The sequence below is a fragment of the Rhinolophus ferrumequinum genome, chromosome 6 (genome assembly GCF_004115265.2).
Source record: "Rhinolophus ferrumequinum isolate MPI-CBG mRhiFer1 chromosome 6, mRhiFer1_v1.p, whole genome shotgun sequence".
Taxonomy (NCBI): domain Eukaryota; kingdom Metazoa; phylum Chordata; class Mammalia; order Chiroptera; family Rhinolophidae; genus Rhinolophus; species Rhinolophus ferrumequinum.
In genome coordinates, this window is record NC_046289.1 from 81,438,088 (window position 1) to 81,458,512 (window position 20,425).

Below are 20,425 nucleotides of genomic sequence, written 5' to 3' on the forward strand. Positions count from 1 at the left end.
GGTGGCTATTTCCCTGGAGAAAAGGGGATAGAGAGCGCCCGTTCTTGCACGTTGGGTCGGAAGTGCGCGGTGTGTGTGTGTGTGTGTGTGTGTGTGTGTGTGTGTGTGTGTAGAGGGGGCGGGAAAGAAAGGCACCCTCCGCTGCCCGTCATTCCCTTGCACCGGCCAAGTCCTCGACAAGCCTCCCGGTGGTGCATCCTTCCTCCGCCACCCCCTCCTCTTCTTCCCTCAGCTGGGCTCGCGCGGCGCAGCCGGAGCAGCCAGTGAGAGCAACATCCTGGAAAGAGGGGGGAGCACCACCGCCCCCCCAAAAGGGGAAAAAAGGCCCCACCCTGACACGTTTTGCTGTTTGCAAGTCCCTCGCACGCCCCCCCACCTCCTCCTCGCGCTCCCGGCCCCCCCAGCCCGCTGCGCGCACATCAAAGCGCCTCTCTGCCGCGCACAGTGGCCGCGGCTCACTAATGGGATTGCAGGCTGGTGCCTGGCTCCGCTGCTGCCGCCGCCGCTGCTCGCTCTGCTGCTGCTGCCGCCGCCGCCCGAGCCCCAGCCCAAGCCCCCGCCAGTCCTCGCTCAGAGCCGCCGTGCCTAGGGGACGAAGCCGCGGCGATGATCCGAATCTTTCCGGATTTCAGCGTGCAGGTGACGGCCGCGGCAGCCGGCGGGGCAGCCGCGGGGGTGCCGGCCGGCGCGGGAATGGGGAGGGCCGGAGCCGCGGCCAACGGCACCCCGCAGAACGTCCAGGGCATCACCTCCTACCAGCAGCGGTGAGTAGTCCCGCCTGGGCTGGGGTAGTGCCCTCGCCCCGGGGTGCTGGGGTGGGACTCACTTTGCCTCCTGTTTTATGCGTTACAACACACATGCACATCGCCAGGGCTCACTTTGCTTGCCCCTCGTTCTACAGATGAGAAAAAAAATAATTCACAATTCGGATTGAAAGGCACTCTAGTGTACTGGCAAAGTGAAATCATCCTTTGCCCTCTGCCTGGCCCCAAATCCAGAGCCTCAGCCCAGCGTAGCCAAGGAGTTGCAGCGAAGTCTGAGACACCGCACAAGGTGCTTTTGCAAAGTTTGGGATCCCGGTCCCCTTCAGCGGAATTCTCTCTAAGCCTCTGCCGGGTGCGGACCCGCGCTGACGGGCAGTCAGGGCGGCAATTGATCACCGGAGGCTGATTGATCACTTGTTTCCAAACAGAATAGGGACGATTTTCACGTGTAGCTGTAGACTTGCAATTCTACATAATAGTGTTATCATGTCACCTGTTACTACAGGGAAATACAGCATGAAATCCGAGTCTCCTCGGCGCAGTTAAATATTCATCTTAAACGCATTATAATGCAAATGCCTAAGATTCAGAGATGCGAGTTAGGAAGCAAATTTTACAAAGTTAGGCTAGGTGGTCAGAAGGAAGTTTAAAAGCATTACTTGTTTGCATTTTCCCTAAATATTTCTAGACTTTTAAAAAAGACAATTATGGTTGTGACGTTGAAATAGTGAACATCCTTTGATTCAATTAGGAAAGAAAGGGAAACAATTTACCACCACCAACAGCCCTAGAACCCCAAAGTTTTTCCTTGAGGACAATTTGTGATGTTCCAAGATTTTATTGAAAATGTAATCCACAAAAATGTGCTGAGAAAAACTAACAATGTAGTATGAAAGGTAAGCTTCTCAATTTTGGGGCTCAGTTTTAGAAGAAGGAAGGAAAAAAGAACACATAAAAGTGTGAAATTAAATATTTGTGTTTCCCAGATTGTACACGATTAAACATCTGAGAGATTTGCCAATGGCATTTAACTTAAAATATACACAATGCATAATTCAAATAACAGTTCCTATTTTTACCTTGTATTTCAAACTTCATTGATTTGAGAACCTTTGATTTGAACCAACAGTGTTTAAACTGAAAAGGTTAAGATAATCTATCACTGCCATATTTTGTGCCTTCTCACCAATGGCCCAGTGACCAGAGCAGATTTTTGCATAACACACAGTTTTCCAAGTTGATGCCCAATATTGCAAATATTCTGTAGAAGACTTCATTATATGCTCTGAGAACTGTCGGAAGTTTAAAAAAGAGAGTCTTGAAAATAACTCAAAAAGAGGCTATTCCTTGTCAAAGAGATTTTTTAATTTAAATTATGCTAGTCTTGTTTTACTTCAGTGATTACAAGAACCTTTAATACAAAAGATCTGGGAATCTTTTAAACATAAAGGACTTAGAAAAGAATCAGATTTTTCCTTTTCATGGTTCAGGTATGGTTTTTTGTCACTTATAAAACATTTAAATGACAATAGACTCTGGCGGTCACTTTAACTTGGAAGTACAGGCAATAGTCACAATGGTATGGTCTGTGAAGTAGGGATCAAGGGTCAGAAATGTCAGATGGCCTTTGGCCGATTTCAGGGCATTCCGGGGACCTTCAACTAACCCGTAAGATATAAATTGGGCATTAGGGGAGGTCGCGAATTCAGCCTGCAGGTTTGCTCTCAGATTCTGTCCTTCACCATAAAGATCTTCCCAGGTCCAATTGTCCTGCGAGTCAGGAGTATCCAGGGGTAACCCTCCATAGTCCCCTATTCCAACACTGAAAGACGCACCAATGCCTGTCACGTTCATCTTTGAATTAGGGCCACTTTATCTAGTCACTTAATCCTACCACTACTCCTAAGGATAACATTCAACTGCAAAATTTAGCCTTTGGGATGTATTTTTCCCTTCTATGTTCTGTCATATTGATGGAAGAGAAGGTGCTATGTGTGAAAAATGTAGTCTTTTTTGGTTTCGTTACTCAAATATGATGAACACCTGTTACTGCCTTTAGTTTTAGTTAATTTGGGGACAGAAGTGTGAGTCATGTGGGGCAAGAAGATTATTGGCAGGTGTTTAAGGGAGGGTCTGAGTCAGGAGTCCAGTCCCCTGTCCTCTGACACTTCATTGGGAATGTAGGCCAACATGTTATGCTTTAGGAGCTTTGAGGGGCAGACTTAATTTCCACCTCAAGACCTGGATATGATTGCTAAAGGGAATTGTGACACATCATTTTACTGTGGTGGGGTCGGTGCAAGCAAAGGGTGGCATTTCAGGAGAACACAAGCTTTTCTCACTTGTCATTTTTGGGCAGAAACACCCTAGGCTTCCCGTCGTGGTGCTAAAACTTCCAACTGGCAAGTTTCACCCCCCTCCCTACCATCCCATGTATCTTGCACTCAATACTCTCAAGTTCATTTTTCAATCACTCTCATCTTCTACCTGTAGAGTGTACTCCAAATAGAATTCAAACACCATCATGCAGATTAAACACCTCTGCTATGAAAAACACATGGTTTCAGTTTCCAACTCTCAACCTCACTTTACAGGAATAGTAGGACCGAGTGGAATCCCTTTTCAGGTTTTAAGTTTAAAGTAAAATGCAAAGCCTCACATAGGACTGATGGTTTCCGCCTGGCTCTTTTATTTATTCAGAGTGGAAGTGCTTTGGGAGTCCTTTCACTTTCCTGGTTGACACATGACTGACCCAAGTCTCTGCCCCCAAAGCTGCTCATACCCGACAGAGCGGTTTGGTGGAAAGATGGCTCTGATCAGGGTCTACTCAGGTAACAGGATTCCAGCAATGGCCCTGCCCCGAGTGGCACTTTCTCTAGGCCTCGCTGGGCTGCAAAATGGGTAGACAGCTGGGCTGGATCCCGGAGGCCCATAGGTCCTGTCCCAGGTACCAGGAGTCGAGTTGGAAGTGGCGTTTGTATGTAAATGCGTTTAAACTCCTGGGGATTCACCAGTGAACCCTAGGGACTGCAGATATGCATATGCGTGAATAACGCAGATGCTCCAGCTTGGGAAATGCGGCTGTGAACGCCGGGACCACAAGGTGCCCGTGCTGCCGCTGTACCCGCCTACTGGGCTCTGGGGCCGCTGGCTTGGCCAACGCACTCCCCACTGCGTTTAATTCCGCTGTCCGCGAAGGCGCGTCTGGGCCGGTGTCCTGCCGTAGCTGGCTCCCATGGCCTCCCGGTTCCTGTTTCTTTCCCCCTGGCAGTGATACTCCAGAGAAGGGAAGTGTTCAAAACTGCAACTGAGTGGCGTTGTTGCGCCAGCAGCCGAGCTTCCCAGTCCCCCAACGAGAGAGAGAGAGAGAGAGAGAGAGAGAGAGAGAGAGAGAGAGAGAGAGAGAGAGAGAGAGGTGGGGGGAGGAGGGAGAGAGAGGGAGTGAGGGAGAGAGAGAGAGAGAGAGAGAGAGAGAGAGAGAGAGAGAGAGAGAGAGAGAGAGAGAGAGAGAGAAGGGGGGTGTGTGTTTGCTTGCGAGAGCGCTTTGGAGCAAAGCAGCTGGAAAATGCCCAGAAATACTTTCACAGCGGTCAAGCTGGGAACCCCCTGCGTGTCGTCCCCTCCCCGCCCCTCCTGGCCTAGGCCCCGACCGCCCCCCGCAGCGAGGGTGTGTGCCCCACCTGCCAGAGGGCCAGCGCCGGGTGGCCGCGGTGCGGGGCCTGTGGGAGGCGGCGGCGCGCGGGGTGAGAACCCGCAGGCGGCGGGGCCCTGGGCCGGGCTGTCCGCGGGGCCGCGCGGCAGCCTCCCCCCGCCGCCGCCGCCGCCGCCGCCTCCCCCTCCTCCTCTGCCGCTCGCCTGTCTCCGCGCTGGGCATGTCTCGGGAGCCGGAGCGGCCCGGGCCGCGGGGGCTCTGCGGCGCATGGACGGCGGCGGCGCCGGGCGAGCAGGGGGAGGAGAAGGCGCAGGCGGCGGAGGAGGCGGCGACCTGCGGCGAGAGGCACCGGCGGCGCGAGGGGACGGCCGGCCGCCGGCGAGGCTCCGGCCGCACGACTTTCCCGTAGCCTCCCAGCCTCAGCTGCACGGCCGCCGCCGCCGCCGCCGCCACGGCCACGGCCACGGCCGCCGAACGCCGCGCACGCCCGCACTCACTCCCGCCACCCCACGCACACGCACACCCCCCGCCCTCCCCACGCCCCCCACCCGGGGAGGGGGGAGAGAGGCAAAAAGTAAGAGAGGAAAAAAAATAGCAGGAAGATGGCGCCCACCAAGCCCAGCTTTCAGCAGGATCCTTCCAGGCGAGAACGGTAACACTTTTCTGTTTATTGAACCTGCCGCCGGGAGGCTGCTCGCGCCGCCGCCGCCGCCGCCTCCTGGGCCGCGAGCCCGCGGGCACCCCGGCTGCCGGCTTGCGGCTCCGCGCTCGCCCGCCGTCCCCGCGCGCATTGTCCGCCCGGCGGCGGCTGCGGCAGCGGCACGAGCGGGCTCCCGCGGCGGCGGCGGCGCCCGGCTCTCCGAGCAGTCGCACCTCCTGGGCTCGGCGAATAGAGTGACTCCCTAACAGAAAAAAAAAAAAAAAAGACCAAAAAAAAAAAAGAAAAGAAAAAAAAAAAGAAAAAAGAAAGAAAAAGAAAAAGAAAGAAAAGAGAAACAAACAAAAAAAAGAAGGGGCTGCTGTGTGACGAGAGCAGCGGTGAGGGTGGGGGGGCCGGGGGATCCCCAGGGCCGCCGCAGGTCCCTTGGCAGCTGCTCTCTAGGAAGGAGTAAGGGTGGGGAGGGGGAGGGAAGGCAGGCGAGCAGGGGGAGGAGGAGAGGAGGAGGAGGAGGCCGGGGGCGGGGAGCGCGAGCTCGCGCCAGGCCCCGATTGCGTCTCGGAGGGGCTGTCTCCGCGCCGAGCTGCTAGGCCGGGCCGAGGAGCGGCCGTCGCCTCCCCGCCGCCCAGGCTGCGCCCTCAGCCTCGGCAACTTGTGGGTCTCCTGCTTTGCCCTCCTCTCCACTTCCCCGCCCCCCTCACAGCAAAAGGATAAAGAAAACCCCCACATTCAAACAAGCAACCAACAGCGAGATTTAAAATGTGCCAACAGTTGGAGCATCCCTATGCCCCGTTACTTACTGTTTGGGGATCTGTGTTTAAAAAGTTCCTGGTGAGAATTGCATATCCAGGCTAGGGGCTCAGCCAAGCTGTCTGTTTGAAGTTAGTTAAACTAAACCCAAAGGGAAAGGCAGTTTGTATTCAAAATATCCTTAACTGTCCTACGTGAATAGCATTGTTAGGTTTCAGAGTAACTAAGCACCCCCCCCACGTGGTTTTCCCTCCTGCTGTCCACGCAGCCTACTTTGTTTGGAATCCTATTTGCTATTAATTGGCCGCGTCAATGACATTAATTGCATATAGCATATTGGTTTGAGCAAAGTGAATATCTCTTTCTGTCTCCGAAGACGAAATTCTCAGTGGGAAGTATGAAATGTTACTCATTGATTCATGAGGAAAGCAAATGCAGTTAGATATAAGCTGTACCCCACCCCTCCCCTCAGCAGAGATGTTTTCTTTACTCACAGGCTTCTGTAAACTTGACGATGGGGGAAGTCCGTAGGTGCAAGATTTAATTATTAATACATGGGCAGTTTAATTTTTGTTACAACATAGCATTTAACCTGTAGCTTACATCAAAAGAAAGTAGAGGTACTTATACTGTTCATTTAAAAAGCTCCAGTTGCTCTATTGCTTGTTTCCTTCATACAATAAGGACTGCAGAATTGTCAGGATTAAGGAAATAATTTTGTTAAGTAGTTAGGTAATTGATTAATTCTAAACTGTAGATAATTTCTATATAAATCAGATACCTGAGAGTGAATCATACATAATCCAGTTTTTAGAGATGTTAAATGTGTGTAGCATTAACTGACAACTCACATAGTAGCTAAAACGAACATTTAGTATTACTGTTTTATGAAGAATTCACGTATTAAATAGTTTGCTGTTTACATGGAGCATTGTGCATGGCTGTTAATTATTTTCATCAACATAACAGTATTTTTGAAATTAAAAGTTTATAATTTCCTTCCTTCCTTCCTTCCTTCCTTCCTTCCTTCCTTCCTTCCCTTCCCTTCCCTTCCCTTCCCCCCCAGTTCTGTGGGTAGTAAATGTATTTACTAGGATGGCCCCAGTAATCTCTCCAGCAGACGCCAATTGTGTGCCATTTTGGGAATTTCTCTGAGATAGGAATCTTGAAGATAGAATTAATTTCCAGAGGAAACTTCACAGCCTGTGCCTGAGCGCATTCTTTATCACCTGTCTCCGTTTGGCATTCGAAGAAGGTAAATCAAAGTGCGCGATTTGTTATTCCGCTCCACTTGAGAGCTGAACTAAATAACACTTGGTCTGAAATTCTGATTGAAGTTGTAGGAGGATATACTGTATTTAATTTAATGCCCTTTAATAGCATCTTCTTGTTCAGCTCGGATACTGTCATTTTAAAGGTTGGATCTGAGAAGGTTTAACCTGTAGGGAAAGGGAGGAGTAATAAGGAGGTGGGCAGAAGGAGCTATATAAAGGAAAGGAAAGGAAAGGAAGGAAGGAGTTATAAACTGAATGTTTTAAACAGTAATAACCACAAACTTGGCCCGTTATCCAAACAGTTGTTTTATGCCCCGAGGGTTCACTTTGTTTTTAGGGTTTTAAATACTCAACACTTTAAGTGTAAACATTAAGCTTGTCAGTTGTTTTGGTTTTGTAATGAGAAATGGGAAATCAGACAGTTTTTCAGGAGGCGGTTGTTTTTCAAGGTTACTTGCTAAAATAGAGTCATTTCACCTTGATGTACACTTTGTGCCTGGAACTTGTTAGTTAATAGTAGTAGTTCTCAGTAATGACTGAACACAGATAAGTTTATAAAAAATGGCTTTCTTTGGACATGCTTTAAACGATATCCTCTCATTCATTTAACCCAAAGGGAAAGGCATTTAAAAAACTGTTTCCTAATTATTGATTTCATAGAGGCTTTTATGGACATAAATCTGTTGTTTACTGCTTTTCAAATACACCAAAGTAATCAAAAACTTATATAGAAAAAATATCTTCCAATTGTCTTGTTGTTTATTTATGGAACACCTGACCTGAGTATAATAATACAGTACAAAGTTCATTTCCTTCTAATGATGTTTACTGAGTAAATTTTGGAAAAAAGGTTTTTCTTGATAATGTCTTTGATTACTATTTTGTACTCCTGAAATTTCCGTCATTTGTACACACAGAAAAATCCTCTTTAGAGTCTGAAAAAAACAACTTGAAATCCTTGTATATTTAAACTTGTGTGATTTTTCTTTAAACTCCAATAGTCTGTATATTATATAGCACTACCACAGAGTTTTTCCACTGTGTGGATGTATAACCAAGAAAGTTAGACTGACAGAAGTGTCAAGCATGTGATATGCCTATGTTGGTTTGCAAAGCCTCTGCCAGTAGCACAGGGCTTTTGGTTTAAAAAGCAAAGGTGGTGATGAAGAATTTTTTGGAGGTATTTCTTTCTACAGTGTAAGCTTAAATACAGAGTGATAAATGATATGCGCTGTATAACACTTGCTTATATATAAATAGCTCCACTAGATTGCTTAAATGATAATAGGAAATATGAAATAGGATGGCCTTCATATCACAAGGCCAAGGGTCTACAAATGGAAAAAACTGAAATAATGAAATATTTCCAAGGCAACAGACTGTCAACAAGAACTGTAATGCATGGGCATATCATAGAAGCACCAGAGAAGATATTAGATCCTATGGCTACGGAGCCAGGGGTTACAATGACCTTTTTTATGTAGGATCCTCCCACATTACAGCATCCTTTCATATTTCCAGTTTCTAAGTTATGAATTGAGAAACATATAGCTGCTCCAAATCTGTAACACTAGGTTTGATTTGTTACAACGAGCATACTTGAATTCAACATTATTTGATGCTTTGGTCAAACAAAAGTTGCATGACGTATTTTTAGCACCAAGTGGTATCATGAGTAGTTTTGGTCCCCATGTCTTTCCATATTCTTAAAAAGTGTAACTTTTATTTTTCACTGAAAGTTCTGTGAAAATAACATCCCTCTCAGCAATGAATTGGTAACAATCGTATTGCAGCTTCAACAGAATCTAGACTAGATTTTTTAGTGATGTGAAATTTGATTTTCCCCTGAAATTCTTTTGCGAGACAGTTGTCCCTGTAATAGAGCTATTTTATGGGGATGTCAGGTTCCATGAACCCCTCGACTTTTTCGCTCTGTCCCAGATCTTAGTCTGGAGTCCGTTGACATGTCCATATTACATCTCTTTGAAAAAGGACGTGATGTCCAGAATCCCCTGCTCTGTGGAGAGATTTTCTGTGATAGGTTGTGGGTGTGTGCATGCGTGCACTTTTGTAAAGCAACATTTTTGGGGAGAGGATGTAGGCCATGTGGCTTTTATTTAGCTATTTTTTAAGCTGCAGAGCTTTATATTTTGTGGGATATTTGTGGAGCATATGTCATGAAGAATTCCAAGTCACTCCTAGTAATGATGTTTTCCCCTATAAACTTCCTTTAGTGCCTTACTAGTAATAATGACCCCAACATAAACCTTCGCCGATTTTTCTTATTTTTCCTGCAATTCTCATGATCCTTTTTCCTATGCAGAATGCATTACATTGAAAGAAAATTAAGCACACGTGAGAGCACAACTAGCCCCTCCCCTGTGGTAGTCACAACGCCGCTTTTTTTACATTGTAGCATTGCATCCCTTGAATTAATTTTTTTTTTATAAATTCTGCATTGACATTGACTTAGAATCTAACTTCAGGTGTTTTATAGACATTCCTTAATTGCTTACAATGGATAAAGCTGAAACTTAGTGGAAGAGTTAGTGTGTTGAATATTTTAGTTGATTAGTTGATTAAATACTAATTTAAAAATTTAAATGCTACTGTAGTTGCCCATAATGGAATATGTGAAACTTTAAATATTTAAATCTGTTCTCTGATTAGGTTAGAACTTCCCGAATTTATGGGAAAATTCAGTTATGTTTGCTTGCATTTAATGATGTTAGTATTTTCACAGTAAAGAGTGCCCTTCCCCCCTTCCCCTTCTTGGGCAGTGTAATAAACCAACTGTAACCAAATGGTATTTTTACAGCATGGGCCCCATTAGTGTGAATAGGATGTTTGCACTATTAAGTTTGATAGAACCTTACATAGTTAGACTAATTCGTAGTAATGTTAGTAATACTACAGGGCATTAGCAGGACATGGCTTAGTAAGAGTGAAGTCACTACTCCCATAGCTCAAATGACTAGGGCAGTGACAAGATTAAACAATACTTGAAGTTGTTCTCTGCACACATTGCTAAAGCGTAATGTTTCCGTGAATTAATTGGAACACTCGTGGTCTTGGGTACAAAATCATGAGATGCACGATGAACATCCTGTATTACGATGGCCCAGAATGCTCCTGGCCCTCGACTGTAATTATTGATTGGTTCATTCCCTCAGCTTTATTTACTGAACCTCTACTATTGGACCATGGTGACTTGCAACAGGGATGGTAGTGCGTAATACACCATGTACGAGCGTGGCTCTGGTCAGAGACTTATCCTTATATTGGGCACGCAAAATGTTACAGAGATCCTGCCAACACAGTTTCTGAAAGAGGAGGAAGTGCAGAATTCATAGAAGTATAGATAAGGCTCTCTATCGCTTTTGATATCTGTTAGCTTGGTGTTCTGGGGTGGGAGGCAGGCACTGAACTAGCAAAATATTTAAATTAGTGATTATAGAATGATTAGAAGGGGAGGAAAGAAAAGTGCTCCATATAAATTATAGCAAAATTAGGAAAGATGTTTGATGGGATTTAAAAATGAAAAGAGCTCACACATGATGATAATAAACATTTATTGGACACAACACTACTATATATCAGGCCCTGTATTAAATACTTCCACAGTGATTTTCTTACTAGTTTCCCGACTGCCCTCTGAGGGGAGTGCTGGTATCCCATTTATGGATGAGAAAATAGAGGCTTACTGTTTTCAAGGAAGGTGGTAGAGTGAGACATTGAATTCAAGTTTGTCTCTGTAGAAATGTGCCTTAACAGCAGTGTGGACGGGCCTGCATTTTTGGATTTTTGAAGTCAGGGATTTATGAGCTGGTGCCAGAGCGTTCCTATGGCAGAAAGACCTTGTGCGCTATGGATCGTGAACTAGATCTCTGCTTCTTGGTCCTTCACTAGATGTTTGGAGAACTTCAGAAATACAGTATTTATAAAGTTAGAGGAAGAATCAATATTTAATTTATTTGTACTCCATCCTTTAACATTTCAGTAGATTTGTGGGCAGGCTCCATAGTTATATACGCTGTAGGGCAGAGTTTTTTACTGAATGGTTAGAGAAGAATCAGTTTGCTGTGTACATGAGCCTCTTTGGTCCTAGACTCTGAAGTACGCAAGGACCGCTTCTGCTCATGTGATCCATGCTTCAGAGTGTGCAACAGTTTGTCTGAAGATTACAGTTGAAGCGTTTTTTTTATTGTGATAGGTTTTCCATGGAGTGAGTAGAAACAGCCTCATAGAGCTTTCTGAATAACATACGTTAGTGCCTAACTGCGTTTTTGGGTATTATCTTTTAAAATATATAAGGACTCATACAAGTTGGCCTCTTACCAACTTATCTGGCATTATAAAAATGACAGTAAGCATACATATAGCACGAAGTGACAGGCACTCTTCTAAGGACTTTGCGTATATTAACTCATTTAATTAAAGATACAATGTGTTAAAAATGGACAATACATACATAAATGGTAAGTTATCATTATTTAGTTTCCTCCTCCCACCCGCCCCCCCACACACACTTGTGGCGTCTCTAAAGAGGGAAAGTTTTTGGTAACATTATTATTGCTTTAATGCCAGGAGTCATAGAAGATGGCCTGGTATGTAGCAGTTCCTTGACAAAAACTATGCGTTAGGAAACTTTGTAGCATCTGACTCCAGCACTGCTCATAGAACAAAGGCTAGATTTGAGACCAGGCTGCCGCATTTATCTTTATGGTTTTGGGTGTAATACTGTCAACCAACTAGCTTCTTAAAAAAAAAAATATGTAGTAGGAATTTCAGGTTTGAAAGCACTGAATGAGCAGTTCTTGAGTATTTGTGGTTGGATGAGCTGAGTATTTTGCTTGTTTATATATCTTAATGAAATATTTTTACATTCAGAAAATTTTTTCTTTACGTAAAAATAGGTTGCCTTCTAACATGTTGGAAAGGACTCATTTAGAGAGATGTTCTGCTAAAATACTGAAGATTAAAAACAATAGTCAGTGGGAAGTGTAAGTGAAAAATAGGCTACAAAATTTAGAACAGCATTCAGATCATCTTAAAAGAAATTACATCTGAGTATAGTACTTTATTATCAGTATGCTAATGCAGCATTAACGGGCTCCGACTTGGGTACCTAGCTTGTATATAATGTTAAACTTACCAAATCCTTACCAGATATTTTGGAAAGTAGTACCACATAGCATTTTAAGACCTCTTTATGGAATCGTAGGTCATTTCAGTAATATCGTATAACTTATGGTTGGCTGGGACTTTTTTATTTGCAAGATTTATAAAAAGAATTTTAGTATGAAGAAAAATTTAGTATTGGATTGAGGGTCATCTTTATGTGAATATAACTGAAATTAACACCTTCCTCCCTGCCCTGCCCCCCAGTCTGAATTTTCCTTTCTCTATTGCAACACTACAGAAAAGGATACCAGTTCTGAACTTCATTCAGAAGCACTTTACTTAGAAAGATTGCAGTATTTTGGTAGGGGCAAATGGAATGATTGAAACTGCAGAACCTATCTCTCTGGTCCTGGAAAATGGAGATCTCAATGAACAAGGATATTTTAGTAACTAATATATTGCACTGATTGAAGGAACATTTTGTCCTGCAAAAATAGTTTATTTCTCAGGATCTATTTCGGAAAACACACATCCTATTCATATGAATGCATGGGATGATTTTCTATTGCACAAAATTTCTGTGTATGGTGTACATAGTTTATATATAAGCCATATATAGTTTAAACATAATTTATATATAAAATATAAACCATATATACCACCTTTATCTATGTCTACCTAAAATAGGAAGATGTTACAAAGGTATCTTCAACATACTATAAATGTCTTACTTTAGATCAAGTTAAATCTAAATATATGCTGTGGATTGGTGACTTTTTTGTTTTCCTAATGCTGTAAGGAAAAGTAGGCTCATCATTTTTTTTTTTTGCACATTTTTATTGTTCTGTGTAAATGTAATTTGTTAATCCTGTGAAATTTGTCATAGATAAATTTGCTTGGATTATCTTGTCACCACCGTATCTGCATTCTTTTGTTCATTGCTTATTCATAATTTAACAGTCTGGCAGTGAGCCTTTTTGGGATGCTCACAAAAGATATATGACCTCTACCAGCTGCTACTATAACCTGCAGAATGCACAGCAAGACATTAGAAACGTGAGGATTCCTCCACTGATTAAAGTGCTCTTCATTTAAACAGTCTGTTCATAAGGATCTTAGGAATCTCTTGCTACTAGCAGTTTTGATTTTTTTTTTCTTCCTAACAAAATTAGTGCTAACAATTGAATCTTCATTTGGTGTGAATTTTCAGATTATCCAAAGGAAGTTAATTCTTTGAATATTGTGTCTTCTTTATAACTAAATACTTAACATTTTTATATTTGGGGGTTTTAAAGTTACCCAGAAATGGTTTTATTGGGCAAGGAAGAATGGAGAGAAGAGTAACTATCTAAGTATCCTAATCTTAGAATAAATGGTTGCTTTAATCCTTGAAACCAAGCACTTTACAGTTTATACTCTAAATACCCCATATTATATAGTGTGTGGCAGACATTAAAAATAGCATGTTACTGGAAGTGTAACCACATTTTCAGGTTTTCATTATTTTGAATTAGTTTATCATATGCATTTATTCTCTCTCTCTCTCTCTCTCTCTCTCTCTCTCTCTCTCTCTCTCTCTCTCTCTCTCTCTCTCCCTCAATCAGCAGATCAGTTTTTGAGTAATGGCTAGTTTTTGCCTTTCTTCTGTGCAGGCATATGATTACGGTTCAAAATAATTCATTGCTAATCCATGCAGTATTGGTTCATCTCCATCACTCTGTTCTGTGATTAGAGCCTCAGGCCTGCTGCCTTGCTTTCCGCCTGATTTTCTTTAACTGCAACCCTTGTTTTAATATAGTCCTGTAGTCACCACTTGCCTACTAGCCCCTCTCCATTCCTCATATATATCGATTGCAGTAGATTAATATTTATTTGAAGCTATTTTTCAGACTTTGGGAAAAATGTATTCATTTCTTACTGTGAATCTTCATCCAGAGGGAGGGAGAGGTGGGCAGTGAGGGGCTCAGGTATGCATCTCTTCTTACAGAGTAAAGCTATGGCATTTCCAGCCTTCATTCTTTGCTGTGGTTAAGGTTTGTCTTTTATACACAAATCAGATAGTTTAGTTTCCTGGAAAAACATTTTACACAGATTAAGGTACAATGTTAACAGTTGAACTCTTGTTTATGACAATTCTAAAATGGCTTTCAGTCATTTGCCAAGTACATACTATAGCCAGTGCAGCCACCATAATATACATTGATCAGATTGCATTGCATATTTCTAGACAGGGACACAAAGTATCATTTTCCTTAACATCAAAATTTGCCAATTTTACCAGAAGGTCATCTGACAGATTTTTAAAAGACTTTGTTTCAGATCTCAGTAGTCCTGTGTTCCTTTTAATAATTGCTTTCGTCTCATTGTAGCCGTGTGTTTGAAAGTGTAGGTCAATGAGGATGATTGCATTCAGAATTTCATGATCTGTGTAGTGGAACAAATTGAAAGCAAAGCCTGTATCAATCACTGTGAAGGGAGGGTTAATTGTTACCGCTTCTCAAGCCTCTGGACAGATAAACCAGTAATGAAATACTTATTGCTCTGATATGTGAATGCTAAAGGATGAAACAATGGAAACAGAAGCAGTCTTCAGAGATAACCAAAAAGGCAAAGAAAAAAGAATAAACTGGATGAAAGTATGGAACTGTATGAAAGTATGGTACATTAACTCTCTTAAAAGTAATACTGTTTTTAGCCTCCGACCCATCTTTTTCTGGCAGGTTAGAACAGTATCATATCAGGTTGCTAAAGCCAAATAAGAGTATAAACTCTTATATGTGAAAAAAAAATCTACAGAAACAGTATCGTCAGTCCTATGCTTCATATGAACTCTGTATATTTTATAAAAATGATGTTTGAGTTGCTATATAAGGTTTTCACTTTTAAAAGACTAGCGTTAAATATTATAAATGCTCAAAGCTTAAATTCTGGCATGTTTTAAAGGATTGTTTTGTTATCTTTGAAGAGATTTTGGAATTATTGTCCACTGTAGACCAAAGCATAGAAGAAATTGTGAAATACGTAAAGAAATAGTAAAATAAGAATTAGCGTTGCAAAGAAATCATGAGAATAAACACATTTAACCATTTCTTCCATATGAACTTAACATTTAAACATCTGTTAGTTACTTATATGTTGAAATATATGCAAAAATATTTAGCCAAATTGAAGTCTTAGGCCCATGACAATCATCTCAGCACAGTGGGTAGTTCTGAAAATTAATGAGAATGATAATACTGTAAAGACTGTTCCAGAGTTTGCCCAAATTCATTATCTAAGACTCTTGTTAAGAACATCTCAAAGAATTTTAACCAGGAAAATATATTAATGGTTCAAAAGCATTTTCAAAACCCTGAATTACAAAAGTATAATGGAATTATATATGCAAGAGTTATAGTTAGCAATACAGATATTGGAAGACATTCTGAAGGCATATTTTTCCATAACCTATACTACTCTTGCACATGGTTTCATCCATAGGGTTTAGTCTCCTAGGTTATTTTTTGTATTTAGGATCAGAAAATCAGGATCATTTAAAAAACACAATGGTTCCTTCCCATGAATGTGGGGAAGCTTATAGCTAGAAAAAGTTAGGTATGTTTTTAGCAGTCATTTCAGATTTGATACAAACAACTACTAACAAGATAGACCGTTCTTAGCAAAAAGAAAGAACTGTTCCACGTCTTTCTATTTGTCTTCCGAATGTCAAGAATCTCCCAAGGCCTGTTTCTGTGCAGTACTGAATGTGGCTGCAGAGCAGCTTAAACAAATGATTGGGGCGCAGCCCCTTTTAATGACAGTTGTATCATGTTCTAGCTCATGTGGTTTTGTATGTTATAAAAGATAACGGTAGTAGTACCACTGTGTCATCCCTGGATCAGAGGGTGTTTCAAGTGCTACTGAAATACACTAGGGTGGAAGTCAGTAGAGAGCCCTATCATCACGCTGTACCAAAGGGTGTCAATTTTTGTGTACAGCAAAGGGCAGGCAAAAAGCAAGAAGTGTTCCATTACTCAGAAATAGATGTGTACTTAAGACTATGGATATGGAGATTGGCAGGGCAATACACTAGGAGTTACCGTTGGTAACTTGCTCTTTGGGTACTAGTAGAACAGCGGGTATTGGCATAAATCCTGGTCACCAGTGTCAGTCTTCCATTATCTTTATAGGAAGGTATACTCTACACAGATCCTTTAACCATTTAGAGCCTCCGTTTCTTCATTTGTATAGTACTGAGTTTCTACTGTTTCCTTCCAGCTACAAAATGCTGACTGCACGGTGTGAATTATGTGGATTATGTGATACAAAATAATGAATTTAAGTATATGGTGGATTTTTCTTCCTAATGGTATTAACGTTTACAAATGTTCCTTACTGTCAAACTATTAAATAAACTCAAGTTTTTAGATCAAATGTGATGCTTGTCATGCAGGTTTCAATCAATAAAATATAGGATATTTAAATACTTTTCTTCTGTGAAACCATCTTGGAAAGGAAACTTCTTATTGCAAGAAGGTCCAGAGGTACATTGCAGTGGAAGCAATAGGCTGTATTAAGTTATTTGTTAAAGTGACATATTATACACATGACTCAATGTAGCCCTAAAGAAAAACACTAAAAGTGTTTAGCGATAAATACATTTGTTGGTTAAATTCAATTGAGACAGTAGAACAACTCCGGAAATATTTGAAAATCAGATGATGTACCATAAAGAAGGAAGTTAACAATGTAATAATTTGATGGACAAGTGAGAGCTTAGGGGAATAACTAATCTCTAAAAATTGTGTGTGTTCCTAAAACATTTGTAAAGGAATAAATTTCTGTGGTGAGATATTTGTCCAAACTACAACAATTATTTCTTTTTAACTTTGTTTTTCAAAGGAGCTTTCTTCTAATTCCTCTCCTTTACGTATAAAGGTGAACTGACTTAGTGCTTATAGTGTAGACAGATTTAAATATTTATGATTGGATAAGATATCTTGCTTCTAATAAATTAATGACTTTTTCAAAGATGTATCATTTATTCACTTATGTATTGTTTTCTTTGATAATTTCCAATTAATGATACGAATAGATGTTGCACATATGTTATTATGAAAAATGATTAATTTTTTTTGCTTAATTTCTATATATGTAGATTATCTGTGCCTATAGTCTGTATATTATTGGTAGATTAAGAGTATTTTGTCCCCTAAACCTATTTTATGCTTAATTGTCAGTGATAATTTCACACCACTGATAAAAATATTTTTTCCTAAAAACAGTGTGTTCCTCAAAAGGTAATGTTCCATTTTTCTATTATAAAAACACTTAATGAAATAAGAAAGCATGATATAGTATAGATCGGACTTCTGTAACTCCTTTCTTTCCCTCTTCACTCATTAAAACCCTATTTTCTCCAAGCTAATGTTGGCTAGGTGTTAGGAGATAATCTGATTAGAACAATTTACAGTTAGGCGTGAAGCTTATTTTCATTTTTTAAAAGGCGTCAATAATAAGACACAAAACTTCAGCTAGGAGAACGTGGAGAATCTTCAGTGTGTCTCTGTGTCACATGTACTGTATGTGTCCCTTCCCCAGAGATACATCAATCAGTCAATAACTCTTCTGAAAATTTAACGTCTCATAGTGACATTGTTTTAGAGGTGATGTGCTAATTTCCTCACATTATGGAACATAATAATGGGCATGTAGCATCAGCTGGGTTACATACATGCATTGTACATACTTTCATTATTCACCATTTTTTTTCCTATCTAGTTAAAAGTCTCTCATAGTGGTAAAGAGCTATCATCAAGTAAAGAAATTTAGAATTGGGTGGAATGTCGTGACACCAAGCTTGGATGTGTCTACTCGGTGCTGAAGTAGAATTTAAATGTGGAATTTATAGATGGCTATAATGTTCTTTGTAGAAAGGAATCCACAGCAGATGTTTAGACTTGGGTTGAACCAAAGCACGGTAGACTTCACAGTAGGCGTCAGTCTGGCACATTTCCCGCTTCTTCTGCAATCAGGTTCATTTACAAGTCTTGTTCCAAGGGCAGACATTACCGTCTAGCTATATTTTGCTGTTATTTATTTGTCAGCAGCATCTGTTCCATACATGGTCACAAAGACTTTTGATAGGCCCTGATTGAGTGTGGCCTGTTCTGACTTAAACAGGGATTTTTAACCCACGGTCCATCAGTGTTATAGCAATGGGTTTCAGGGAATATGAGAATCTCCTGAGATGACATATTCATACATTTTTATCGGTTCCTCAATGGAGTATATTTTCTCCAAAAATATGTGTCAAGAATTGTGAAGAATCTGAGATCATATCCTTCTTGCAAGCTTGTGTGTTAGACCCTGCCACAGTTTAATGAATACTGGTAAAAGATGCAAAGCCCTTGGATCACAGATGAAGAAAAGTTTAATACAATATGACATCAGCAGTAGCCAGAGTATCTGCATGTAAGGCAGTTCTCTGAGCCCCAGTTCGTACAGGGCGATGCAAAAAGGGCCAGCTAATACCTCCACATGCGGATTGTGTTACAAGAGGAACTCTGAGCTTAGGGAGCCTAAATCTTTTAGAATGGACAATAAATTTGTCTTCCCCTTCCTGTGAAGGAGAAACACTAGCTCTATCCTCTGAGGCTGTTCTCCATACAAACTTGAATAGATAGTGAAGAGCAAAGGACAGTTGGTGCCTTGCCTGCAAGATGTACGGAAATGCAAGAGACCCATAGAGACTTGTCTCTCGACAGACTGAGCCACTTTTAAGGAGGTTATTATAGAAAAGATGAGAGGAACTAGTGCTGAAATAGTCCTATAGTTTAAAGCTTCTTTGAGCTTAATGCAACATGAAGTCAACTATTTGGAAAGAAAATAGCCAAGGTTCCAAATATGTAATGTTGCCAAAATTGTATATGATGTAGTACATCAAACGTACATAGTTTTAGCTGACTCAGTTAGTGGATGGTCCTTATGATGTTAATGTATTCACATTCTCATAACTTATATTTTATCGCAGTAGATGTTTGTCCTATTTTGTAAGCGTGCTCTCTTCCTGGTTTGCTCTATTTATCCATAAATTTTGACTTGTTGACAATTCCCTTTGTATCTTTGCATTATATCATTTAAGATTCTCCATAATTCAATAGATAGTTCTGTCAATATCTCCACTTTATAGATAAGGTACAGTTAGTAAGGATTTGAAACAGGGCTCAAGCCTCAGTCTTTATTGACTTACTGTATAAAAGAGATGACATCCTTTTACCATCCCAGCTTCTTTTTGACTTTTGTAGATTTATTTTCCATTTTCATTCTTTCTTGTGGGGCTTCTCCATTTTCCCACATCACCTTCCTGCATCATAATGTTATTTTTTTCCTTTCCTGTACCCTGCTCCGTACCTCATAAGGGCTCAGCTGATGGTATAGGTCCCTTTTTATATATTGCCTTTTAATAATTTCTGTAGACTTGTAGGTGTTGAGTCTTTCTGCACTCCAAAATTATACTAAATCATCATTGTTCTTATCTTCTGATGTCATAGTCACTATGTCTTATAAAGTGAATGATTACAATCCCAACATAAACAGGTCAACCAAAAGTTTGCAGATCAACCTCATATTATGCTAAGGTAGTGTATTACAGATTGTCGTGAGGAGATTGTGATCTTGGTTAGCAGGTTATAATCTGCAGGTCTATTTCCTACACAGTTTTTATAACATTTGATTGTGAATAGATTTACATTCTGTCAGTTATGGTGGCACAGGTCATAATATATCCCTGTCTTTTGCATAGCATCGCACTTTTGTATGTACCATAATTCATTGAGGTAACTCACTTAAACAGTTGGGTGAAAATAACCCACTGCTTCTGCTCAATTCAGATCCAATTATAAATTCACCTCCAATCAATGCCCAATGACTTGGCACCATGCTTTCTCCCTTTTCAGTCTGTTAGCCCCATTTTTATCCCAATAGGATTTAAAAATACCATAATAATGTAATTTAATACAAATTAATGATCAAAACATGGTCTAATAACTAATGAGACCACTCAGCCTAAATATTCTCTATTGGGTACATTCCACAATTATTCTCTGCAATGGGGATGTTTACATAAATGTCAATCACATATCTGGAAATCATGTTAAAATATCAAACTGGAAGATGCCCTTGAGGTGACAGTTGAGTATAGAAACTGTCTATCTGTTGAAAA

The 20,425-nt window shown here is 41.2% G+C and overlaps 1 protein-coding gene across 10 annotated transcripts in view; it reads left to right on the plus strand.

Moving 5' to 3' along the window:
* The first annotated feature begins 277 nt into the window (after positions 1-277).
* The window catches only part of NPAS3 (neuronal PAS domain protein 3), an 848,147-nt gene continuing 827,999 nt past the window's right edge, over positions 278-20,425 (plus strand). For 6 of the 10 annotated variants that reach the window (XM_033109513.1, XM_033109503.1, XM_033109504.1 and 3 more), the window contains exon 1: positions 278-764. In XM_033109513.1, the coding sequence (XP_032965404.1) occupies positions 607-764 (158 nt within the window). In that variant the 5' untranslated portion in view covers positions 278-606. Of the gene's footprint in view, positions 765-4,610; positions 5,069-20,425 lie in introns of those variants that run through there. The other 4 variants (XM_033109510.1, XM_033109511.1, XM_033109509.1 and 1 more) reach the window with 2 other exon arrangements.